Source organism: Nicrophorus vespilloides, unplaced genomic scaffold, assembly GCF_001412225.1.
Source record: "Nicrophorus vespilloides isolate i.1.1-1 unplaced genomic scaffold, Nicve_v1.0, whole genome shotgun sequence".
In the NCBI taxonomy this organism is placed as follows: Eukaryota; Metazoa; Arthropoda; class Insecta; order Coleoptera; family Silphidae; genus Nicrophorus; species Nicrophorus vespilloides.
Window position 1 is genome coordinate 35,101 of NW_017096117.1, and position 11,730 is coordinate 46,830.

Below are 11,730 nucleotides of genomic sequence, written 5' to 3' on the forward strand. Positions count from 1 at the left end.
ATAATGTGTTTTCATATATCTCCTATCATTGAGATATGTAACTAAATAAAATTTTCATTTAACAAATCTGAATAAATATGAAGAATTTCTCGTTAACTGTTAGTCAATAAGTTTTTGCATTATTTATAATTTGACAAAGTAATAAATTCTTTAATTCATCTAGATTCTAGATGGATAAATGTACAAAGCAAAATAAGTGTACATAACAAAATGAAAACATCAACATTATGCCCCGGCAAATTTACAAGCGTGCCGTGAGTTGAAAAAAAAATCTGATATTTCAGTTGGTTTACTCTAAGTATCTCTAAAATTAAATATAAATGTAATTGTTGTAGATTATGTTTAAATGGGACACTCGGTATATGCCAAAAACAAATGGAAGATATGGTCGGTTTTGTCTTGGCGCAGTGCTGCCAATAGTGAAAGTGAACGTTCTTTCTAGAATTCAGTGACTAGATTGTTTCCAATTGTTCCAGTCGAGCCGAATGTAATTTACGAGTGGACGGCGGCGTTTCCGTACGACAAAGGGCGCCTCGCGATTTTGCTAGTCCCAATAAAGAGAAGAAAGGGTCACCGGTCTCGGGACACCTAACCAGTTCCCCCGAATTAGTTTTCCATTTTGGCGCTGTCAGTTTTGCTTGCGCTCCTTCTCTGTCTCTCCCTCTCGCTCGCTCTCTCGCTGCGTCTCTGTGTATTAGACTTGTGCTCTCTGTCTGTCATTTAGTGGCTTAACGGCAACAGTTCTCGTTCTCTACAACTCAAGGCTGTTTGCACACCGAAAGCCCGATACAACATGGACGACCTGGTTGTGGAAGTATGCGGCGAAAACGGCGCCCTTTATAAGGTCTGTATAAACTAAAGTATGTTATCCTGGTGGGCTGGGGAGCGCGGGTCGCAGGCCCGGAACCGTCGGCGTCCTTCCCGTCGAACAGTTTCCGGTCGCGGGTCTCCACTTCGGCGTGCATTGCCGGTGTGCGACCGATGTGATTCACCCAAACGTTGGTCCTTCGTTGACGCCATGACCGTTTTGACAGGGCGTGAATCCTCCATGTGTGCATGCGATCATCACCAGGCCCTTCGGCCGCGTGACACCCAGCCCACCGCCACCTTCGCACACCCATCGCGCCCAAAACGCCGGCCTCCGAAAGGTACCGCCGGTTAGGTAACCCTCGGGGCCCATCCGCGCCCTGCAGGTTAGGTTCTCCTCCTGTATCATATTACAATTCCACCAGGAAACTCTACTGTACGCGTTTCCCGAATCTTTAAAAATAACTTCATAATTCATGCCTTCTTCACTCTTAACGCACATCGTCAATTCATACTGCACGACAGATCCTCCCAAATACAGTAATTGTTTATACAGTTCCCTTAATACTTTCACCTTGTGTCATTAAACAATTCTCTTTATTTATTATGCAGGGCACCATTCTAGATGTGTTTGATGAAGATGTATTGGTACAATTCGAAGATGGGTGAGTGTTCAATTAACAATAAAATGTCAATAAATTTTTGCACTGATGAATGAAGTTCATTCGTCCCTAGCTGGCAACCAGATTCGAGGTTTCCCTACTCCAGGCTGAAGTTCCCACCCATACCAGAATCAAAAACTGAAGAGTTCATGGAAAATGAGGAGGTTGAGGTGTTCTCTGGTGGAACAACACAAGAAGCAAGTGGTTGGTGGAAGTGCAAAATTAAGGTGATTAATCAGCTTCGTAAAGTAGAGCATCTTCTTTAAATCCAGTTTATTTGCAGATGATGAAAGGCGATTTTTATGTACTGGAATATGTGGGCTGGGATAATTCTTATAGTGAGATTGTTAATAGTGATAGGCTACGTCATAAGAATATGAATCCACCTCTAGACAGAAACATGTTCTTCAAATTTGAAATCCAAGTTCCTGAAGATGTGAGGGAGTAGTAAGTGCTGAATCATTTCATTAACAATATATGTTTATTTTACACAATGTTTGTTTGCAGTGCAAAAGGTGAAAACACTCACAAAGAATTCCAAAAGGCAATTAATGCTGGAATGGTTAGATATCAGCCTGACACAGGTAATTTAGTTGTTATTTCAACATGTGAAACTAGTAAGAAAAGGGCTGCGATGGTGCAAGAAATGCATTTCCGTAGTCTTCAACAGAAAGTGCTATTGATGAAAAGGACTGAAGAGGCAGTGAGGCAACTGGAGAATACAAAACTCGCGAATGCTGGAGGGTGAGTTACCAAATGAAATTTATTTATATTTCTATCTAAGTAAGATTCAAGAAAAGAGCTGTTTTTCATGTACATTCTCGTTTCGTTTTCAATAACAACATTAATAATTGTTTCGCGTTCAGTTTTAAAGTTTGCGATTAGCCAGGACCAGAGTGTCCCTAGTAACTTTTGAAGTTTGTGTTTTTTTCTCTATTTCAGCAAATTTAAGCCCATGTATCAGCGTGTCTCTAATTACGAGGCAGCTCGTTCGGGCTCCAGGTGAGACGATGCAACCAGCATGTTACATTATCTCTGTGTCCTGGCTCTCGCTTGGCGGGTTCATATCTTTTTTGTTATTTATTATTTTATCAATTATTATCTTTACATTCCAACAACCCCAACCACCTTTTCATTCAACAATAGTTACTCATATTATAATCATTTAATTATAAGAATGAAATAATATGGAGCATGAATTACAAATCACAGAGGAAGAGAAAATAAACCAACCATATATGAACCTTCATTTAAATAAGAACAACTCCAATTTAATTGTACTAGATACTATCCGCCATTATAATGAGCCAGGATGTTTATTTTTTTTATTTCTGTTTTATTTTCGTTGTTGCTTTTGTAGTTTTAAAAATTAGACGAATAGACGTTCTAATTATAGTAATGTTTCAGTTGGTGCATGAAATGGTTTATTTTATATTATTTATTTGAAGAGCACTAGATTTATAATTTTTATACATACAACAAAGTACTAAAATGTCGAATTGTGATAGTTTTTGTTCATGTTTAGAGTCAAATTGAACATATGTGTGTTGTGTATTCTGGTAGATAGTTGCTTTCCAGTTTGGCAAACCTGGTGAAGGTGTATTTTTTTCTTGTTACCAATTTCAGGTATTCCGATGAGTTTAATGTAAGGGAGGATTTGATGGGATTGGCTATCGGTGCGCACGGAGTGAACATCCAACAGGCACGTAAGGTGAACGGTATTACGAACATCGAGCTGGAGGAAAATTCGTGTACCTTCAAAATCTACGGGGATTGTGACGAAGCGGTGAAGAAGGCTCGTGCTATGCTGGAATATAGCGAAGAGTCGCTGCAAGTACCTAGAGCTCTAGTAGGTAAAGTGATTGGGAAGAATGGCAGGGTCATTCAAGAGATTGTTGATAAAAGTGGCGTTGTAAGTAAAGTAAATATTCACGACTTGTTACAATCTTTATCACATTCAATTTCCATTATTTAGGTGCGGGTTAAAATTGAGGGGGATAATGAACCCCAGCCCACGATGCCCAGAGAAGAGGGACAGGTTCCCTTTGTTTTTGTTGGAACTGTTGAAAGTATATCCAATGCAAAAGTGCTATTGGAATATCACTTAGCACATCTCAAGGTATTTATACTTTTATTAATTATCAACCTATTAGTATCGTCATCTTATACATATCTAAAATATTACTTATTTTCAAATAGCTAACCCTTCAATTTGAAAATACTAAATTATAGAAGATATGACTTAACGATTTTTCTATAATTCTATATAATGGCAATTTTTAATGCTATTTTAAAAAATATGTTTGTTTTATTTTAAATGCAAAAACAATATTTACTGAAATATATTTATAATAGTTTTGTGTTCCATTCACCAATAAATCATTTTGCTGAATGGTTATTAACCATTATTTTATATAAATATTTGATTATGATATATTAAAATATTGAAAGCGGGAATATAGGAAATAGCCCATAAAATATAAGAAATATGTTTACATATAAATTATTCTTAATACAAATGTATTAAGATCATTTTATTTTGACAAAAATAATCTTGCAACAGTAAACAAATAAACATTTTCATTCACAATAATAAAATAAAAGATTAACTGCTGCAAAGGACTATTGACCATAGATCTTTTTTCCGCTGTTTTGATGAATATGTTGAAATAACTATAATAACAAATAAGATTGTATTATGTTACAATGTGATCAGTGTTGAGACTTATTGCTCTAGTAAATAAACAAAGTGACGGAATACTTATTATAATCTTTTTAATACGTAGTTTTATCAATGAGTCATCATGATACGCAACCTTGAAATCATTTAATCGAGAACTCCTAAATAGCAATTTCATATTTTCTCAAACACAATAATTGCAATTTGCAATTTCAGTATTGTGCATCTATATTTTTTAAAGTCTGAATAACGAAAATAAATTTAACTTATTAGATTGTTTCGAATTCTTTAAATTTGCTCACATTTAAATATTTGGAATGATCTATATAAGTAATAACTTAAGTTTTTTTAGAGACTTTTTTTTATCTGATGTATTGTTTCATCTATGATTTTTAAATTTTTTATTACATATTGTATTTGTCTCAATTTAGACCAACTTAAGTCTTTATGATCCTTTCCTTTATTAAATTTCTTTAATAAGATTTACTTTTTTTAAATATTACTTTTTTTCCTGTAACGTTTGTTTTCAAAATAATATCTGATAATAATATTTGTTGATAGGTATACAATTAAAATCACTATACTTTTTAATTTAATAATTACATAATACATTCCATATCAGAATTAGGTCATTTGGCTATATCATATATTTTTTACTTTATTAAATATTGCACAACTTATTTTCATCATATTATGTATCTGTATACAACCTATATCTTTATTAGAATTATTCACATATTTTATTTAATATAAAATGTGCGCAAATACAAAAATGGCAATAATATATGATAGCAAGTTTGCATAATGATTAGCATCAGATAGATAAATATATTATATTTCCGAGGGGATAGTTCTATTATAATATATTGCATTGTGTATGTAGATAGTTGATAAATTATTATTAACAACAACATACAATCAGCTCATACTTAACGAACATTCTTTTTTAAGTATGCTCGTAAATATATTTGTATTATGTAAGCGTAAAAATGTCCGTACGAACGTACAGTGTCTTTGGGATTAACCGACGTATTTAAACGAATTGTGTAATACTTCTATTGAATTAATTATCATTAATTGAAATAAGGGAATTATTAATTATCAGACTATAATTCCCAACCGATGTGTCCAGAAAAAAATAATGTTTTATTGGAAGTAATTACACCAACTTATATGAGTATGTTTGTGTTTATTTGTTTAGGACGTAGAACAACTTCGACAGGAGAAGTTGGAAATCGATCAGCAGTTACGTAGCATGCAGGGCAGCGTCATGGGTTCATTACCAAATCTCCCGATGTCGAGAAGACGTGACGATCGTGCGTATAATTCGGACGCGGATGGTAACAACCGAGGAAGGGGCTCTATGAGAAGTCGCGGATCGCGCGGAAGAGGAGGATCCACACGTCACGAGCGTTACAACACCGGTAGTACTATCTCAGATTATGTTAATAATGTTGATAAGCGAAGGCCGATGACAGCCGGAAACGGAGGCGGCAATAATGGTAATAGGGGCCATCCCACAACAAACGGTCGACCCCCGAGGGGCGGCGGTAGGGAAAGGCCGAACCGCGGTCGTAATGCTATAGACACCGCGGCCGGCGGTGATCGGGAACACAAGTGATTTACAGGCCACACACGTGGTCCTCTTCCATTTTGCTGCAATGTAAAATTCTGATCGGAGTTTCTCCCGGTTTTATGCACCATTTGTCTTTCAAATTAGTTTCCTCGTTCAATACCAATTGCTGCTATTGTTTTTAATTCTTTGCTCGTTATTTTTTTTTTCACAATAAGATACAAGTATGATAACTTTACTTTCGTTGAATTGTTTTTTCAATTTTTCACTGAAGACTGATCGGTGCATAAAGCCAGAGATTCGCAAGCGACATTTATAGACTGACCCGGCTGACGACTTTTTTACTATTACACGATGAAAAAAAACAATTCTCTACTATGATGAAAAAAAAAAGAAGAAAATTACTATAATACACGATTATGATGGAACAGATTTTTAAATCTTGATGTGCTTTGACGTTTACAAAATTGTTCAAAATAACGCTTCACTATTATTTTTTTTTTTTTGCCAAAACTTAACATCTAATATTTCTGTATTATTATTTTTTGTTATATTCAGCAGCATTTTTTACACCTTATTTTCTTTGTACATAATATTGGATTTGGATGTGTGCATTTCCTATATCGATTTTGATTTTTTTTTTCCAAAAACTGTTCAAAATAATCTTTACAAATGTTCGGAAAAATATTTTGAGCATTAATGACTTTGACATTCTCAATTTTTTTTACTTTTTGTTTTTGTTACCAGTAATTAATCTTTAGTTATTTTATTTTGTTTTTTCCTAACATTTTGGCGTACATATTTTAAGTGGGAACAACAGATTTCCCAGACGTATGAAACATAATTTAATGGATATATATATAATTGTAAATGGGGGGCGCAGACGGTTCTCAATTTATTTACTTTATTATTATTTCGTTTTCGTTTTTTATTAAAAAAAAAATAACATTTGTTTTGTTCGCGTTATGCAAAATTCAGTAGACTGCACCTCCCAGTGGTAATAAATATTGTCTTTATATTTGTTTAGTATTCGGTGCGCGTCTTCCGATGGTTTCAGAACTATAGGAAAGCGACGCACTCGAAAGTTAGTAAACCCGAGTTTGTGGTTGTACTACGAAAGAAGTTTATGAGAAAAAAAAAGAATATTGTCTTGACATAACTGGAAGGGTACACGAGTCAACAAAACTCTTAGCCAAGTCACTTTTTATATATATGAAACCATATATTTTTTGGTTATATATAACGAATTGCCTTGTTAAAAGTTAAGGATGAAAGAAAAGATGATGAAATACGAGTAACATTTAAAACGGATCAAAATGTTGAAACTGCTGTTGTGAGTTTGTTAACATCTTTCAGGCACTTAGCGACTGCCGAAGAAAATAAGACTGGCTTCTTACTCTTGTCGTATCTTATTGTGAAAGATTTTTTTTAGAAATATAAATTAATATAGAAAAACTGAACTTCTGTGTTTTTATTTCGAATTTAGAGCTCGTTGGTACCCTTTCAGCGTTAAACGTTTTGTTTGGTTTCGTTCATCATTTTTTATTTCAATAACATCTCACTAATACGTACGCAATAATTTTAATATCGTATCACGCTTTGCATGTGCCTAATGCTTAAAGGGTGTCAAATGACTCTGTATGTACTTTCTATTCACACTTTGTCTCTTCATCTATTCTGAAATGAATTTTCGAAACGAAATGTTATAGTTTACGTTATGTGTAGGATCGCGTCATCAGACTCCGGACACCGCCGACGAAAGAGTTGGAGACGTGCCTAGGCAATACGGTCAGAGGGGTAGAGGACGCAGGGATACCCGAAGGGACGACAGGCGTAGGACCACGGACGACGAAGAAACTGTTCTGGATAGCCAAGAAGTGTCTAGTGTTGATAGAGGTAAGTCTGTTCAAATTTAGTTTACCAATCCACGGAAAACAGTACCAAAAACTAAGTCTTATTCTCTTAATAAGATTTTGTTTGAAGGTTCGTATATTTCTTAAATTAAAGCATGTGGAACGCAGTAGATTCGAATTTAAGTAAAAACATAAATATAAAAAAGACTGCATGTATGAAATCTTCAATTTATTGGAATGTTACTTGTTCACAAATCGTACATTTTACGATAAAACCCGCAATCAAATATAGTCAACTTTACGAACATTCAGAGATAACTAATCAATCCAGCATTGTTAGTATGTATTCAATGTTCCAGTTAAGTTTATGCGCGTGCGCACTATTTACTTTCATTATCTAAAACTTTCTACGAAAAATAACTTGTAATCTTTAATCGGTTTATTATATTTAACGGAGATTTATTTAAATGACAATTGTGTGTGATTATGCTGATTTTATGCTTAGAGAACTGCTGTAAAACTATTGTCCATATATTATTTAGTTATTAACAAATGTAGAATGAAAAATATTCCTAGTCAATTAACGTGTACTTTATAATAAGTGCTAATTAGATAAATAATAGATATAATCTCGACACGGAATTTATTTTTACGAATTATGTTGTAGAACTAACTAATAGTTGTTTTTTCTGCACTCAAATAATATTTATAGTGCACATACAAATTTTACTACACCAAGTTGAAATTGAAATCTGAATAAGATTAATTGTTATTTTTTTTACCTATTATCCTAAAATATATTAATTTACCCCTAAGAATTTGCAGACCTGTAGGTCTTCACATAAAAAGATAAACTATTTTGTTCGGAAAAAGAGATGGAATGGAAAATACATGATAAGGATATATTTTAAGTGAGTGCGAGAAAAATAGGTCAGGGTTACAGTTTATTGAAATATTAACTTGTAACAAAAAATGGACAATTTATTTGAAATTAAAACATTGATGATTTATTTTACGTATCTTATTTACTTTGATATGTTCCGAAAAACACAGCGATTGAAGAAAAAAAAGGAATTCTAGTATGAGTAGCGAAGAACAGATAACATTCCAATGTATGCGTTAATTATGAAAAGCTATGGTGTATATAGTAAGGGGTTGTTTAGAGTCGGTATCGAGTGTTGAAGCTGTGACATGGGGTGGTCCTCAGCGCAGGAGGCGACGTAAATTGAGACAACGAAGTCAAACACCAACGAACTCGAGAAACCTTGCAGGTATATAGACCTAAGTAGTAATAGTAACGCTTCAAATATGTATGCATGATTATTATACTTAATTCACTTTAACCATGTCTGAGACGCGACTGTAAGTAATGATTTAACGTTGCACTAATGCTAGAATGGTTCACCATGATATTTCTTTGTTTAGTTTTATCTATTGCTGCGTGTTGGTACTCTTAATACATGATGACGAGATTACTTAATCGTGATTTATTCTTTGCTTTTTAGTCTATAACCACCAAGGAGGAAACGGAGATCAGCATGTTGTCGCCAACAACGGAGAGACCACCCATCAGCAGAAGACGCACCAATCGAAATCGCGTTCTAACAAACCACCGCCTTCCCGCCGCAACGACCCGAAGCCAAACGAGGAGCTCGTAAACGGAACATCCGCATAGATTTTTTAATTACAAGCAAAAAAAAAGTGTGCGCTCCGAATGTAAGCAAGGACTCCCACTTTACCTATTCGACATTGAGTTAAACATAGCCTATCAGTTTTTTTTGTTTCTTTGTATAGTTATATAAATATACATACACATTTATGTATAAGTTGTCTCTAATCAAACACAGAATGTTTAAAAAAATAATACAATGGTGCCAATTTGTCTTTACTTTACACGCAGTTGTTTCCCTTTCGTCAACTGTACACAATTAAACAATATACAAACATACACCCCCACACACTCGTTATATAATTGAAATACTCTCATTTTGTGACAGCAGTAAATAAACCATGCCTTAAACTTTGGAATTTTTAAGACTGATAGACTGTGCTCGAGCTCAGACTAGTGATTCGTAAATTTAGTGGGTGGACTCTACTGCCCGTATCCCGGCTGAACAGAGAAAGAGACTGTTTGGTTCTGTGAACCATGCCTCAAGCTTGTTTGTTAAAGAGAAATATAAAAAAATAATAATAATAGAAGGATTATTAAAGACTGTATAACCGGGTTAAATATAATTTTGTTTAATTTGAAGAAAGAAAAAAAGTTTGTTATTGATGAAAAAATCGATGTCATTGAAGCAAAGGTGAAGAGTGGATGTGAACGTGAAACTGGAACCGCACCCAAAAGGATGGAAAATGAAGAAGGAAAAAAAAAACAGGGAAACCGACAAGAGAATAGAAGAATAACACGTTTTGTGACTAACTTTTCTAAGAATTAATACTTTGATGTTATTTACCTCCTAGCGCACATAAAAAAAGGAAACAAGAAAACGAAGAGGAAGGGAAAAAAAGAGGAATAGCTTTTTATTTTATAAAACATTACGTACTTAAACTTTTCTTTATAGTTATTATGTTTTTGTTATTATGTTCTGTTTTTGTCCGTCGATTCCTAACGGTCGCAAAAAAAAATAATTAAAAAAAGAACGGACGATTTTCTGCAACTTCTAATTTTATTCAGTGTCAGTATGGAAAATCTATTTATGTATTTTTTTATTTATTTATTTTTTAAAGTTTGTATTTAGATAGAACAAATTATTTATTTAAGTTGTCTTATGTGTTCTCGTTCTTTCGTTTCTCTTAATTATTATTATTTTGTTTTGTTTCTCGAATTAAACTTTACACTTTTATTTTAAATTTAAACAAAAAAAATATAAATATATTATATATATATTAAAAAAGTTAATTGTAAGAACTTTTGAGTTTAAATAGCTTACATTTTTGGTGCTCTTATTATGAAAATTTAATAACTTAAAAGAAAGAAATTATAAAATGTATTCATATTATTGTAACACAGTTTTTTTTTTGCATTAAACAATAGATTGCGCATTTTTTTTAAATATATTTATAAATATATTTTCTTTAATTCGTTATTTTCGTTCGTTTACTAACAATACCAATCGACGAGGCTATTTTTTAATGTTCTGTCATTTCTGAACAATGAAACTACCATATTCAAGTCACCTTGTTGAAGTATTATTGATTGGTAAGTTAACTAAATTATATTTATTACTTAAACAAAATATTTAATTAAGTACTTATTAATTAATATGTAATAAATAGATTAATTTTATTAACATTTGTAAATACTATACCATATATTTAATACATATAAACTATTACTATTAAATAATATGCTCTTTATAATGTAGTTTATTTTAAGAATATCTTTTACTATCATTGAAAGCATTTGAACAATTAAAGAAAATATTTTTGGTACAGTTAAGATACTTTGGTTGCCTACTTTTTTTTTCATCCTGACCTCTTTGTAGGAGCCATGATCCAAATATAAATCTGTAGATATTTTTATCAAGTAAAATAACCGTATTATATAGAAGATATTTAAATAATATCACATATACAAATACATCATATTTTTTTATTTCTAACAAAACGTATATATTTATATTTTTAATAAATATAGTAATACCAGTTTTTTTTGTTAAAATGATGAAATATCTTGCATAGAAATGATTTTTAAATATGTAATAAATAATATAATATTTCTTTGTTATAACCCACTTTAAGAATGGTAGAGTACGTTCCTGAGTTTCTGCATTGACAAACTGTCAAAAACTTTAAAGTTTAATTGCAGATGGCGCGCAGTTCATTACATCAATAAAATTTATATAATGAGAAAAGGAGGACATGCAAATAATGTAATGTAATATCCTTTATATGTCTTTTAAATGTTAATAGACTTTTTCTATGTTAATTCGATATTTATTGATTTTTTGTTTTGAATCCCTATGAGATTAAATTAAGATAATTTTAACTAAAAGAACAAAATTAATTTTAATAACATTTTTATTTCTTGTATAATATTTTTGTAAGATAATTGATATTTTATAATAAGATACATAACCTCAAACAATCGATGTACTTTTTTTTTAAGATCATAGCCTGTTGGCGACAGATTGTAGAGTAGTAACAAATTTG

The 11,730-nt window shown here is 32.5% G+C and overlaps 1 protein-coding gene across 5 annotated transcripts; it reads left to right on the forward strand.

Moving 5' to 3' along the window:
- The first annotated feature begins 383 nt into the window (after positions 1 to 383).
- Positions 384 to 9,931, forward strand: LOC108569663 (synaptic functional regulator FMR1-like). Of its 5 annotated transcripts, none has more exons than XM_017931294.1 (11): positions 384 to 844; positions 1,420 to 1,472; positions 1,528 to 1,696; positions 1,753 to 1,916; positions 1,977 to 2,213; positions 3,096 to 3,390; positions 3,445 to 3,588; positions 5,351 to 5,573; positions 7,448 to 7,618; positions 8,739 to 8,846; positions 9,081 to 9,931. In XM_017931294.1, the coding sequence occupies exons 1-11, from the start codon at positions 794 to 796 to the stop codon at positions 9,248 to 9,250; spliced, it is 1,785 nt and encodes a 594-aa protein (XP_017786783.1). In that variant the 5' UTR covers positions 384 to 793; the 3' UTR covers positions 9,251 to 9,931. The 5 variants fall into 5 exon arrangements, with proteins under 5 accessions (XP_017786783.1, XP_017786784.1, XP_017786785.1 ...); XM_017931295.1 differs by having other exon boundaries at positions 3,096 to 3,381; XM_017931296.1 differs by having other exon boundaries at positions 1,543 to 1,696.
- Positions 9,932 to 11,730: the final 1,799 nt, after the last annotated feature.

Excerpts from the sequence above, each read along its gene's own strand:
- LOC108569663 (XM_017931294.1), top strand. The coding sequence starts at position 794 with ATGGACGACCTGGTTGTGGAAGTATGCGGCGAAAACGGCGCCCTTTAT. Across the intron at positions 1,697-1,752 it reads GGTGGAAGTGCAAAATTAAG|ATGATGAAAGGCGATTTTTA; the intron begins GTGATTAATCAG and ends GTTTATTTGCAG. Across the intron at positions 2,214-3,095 it reads AAACTCGCGAATGCTGGAGG|GTATTCCGATGAGTTTAATG; the intron begins GTGAGTTACCAA and ends TACCAATTTCAG.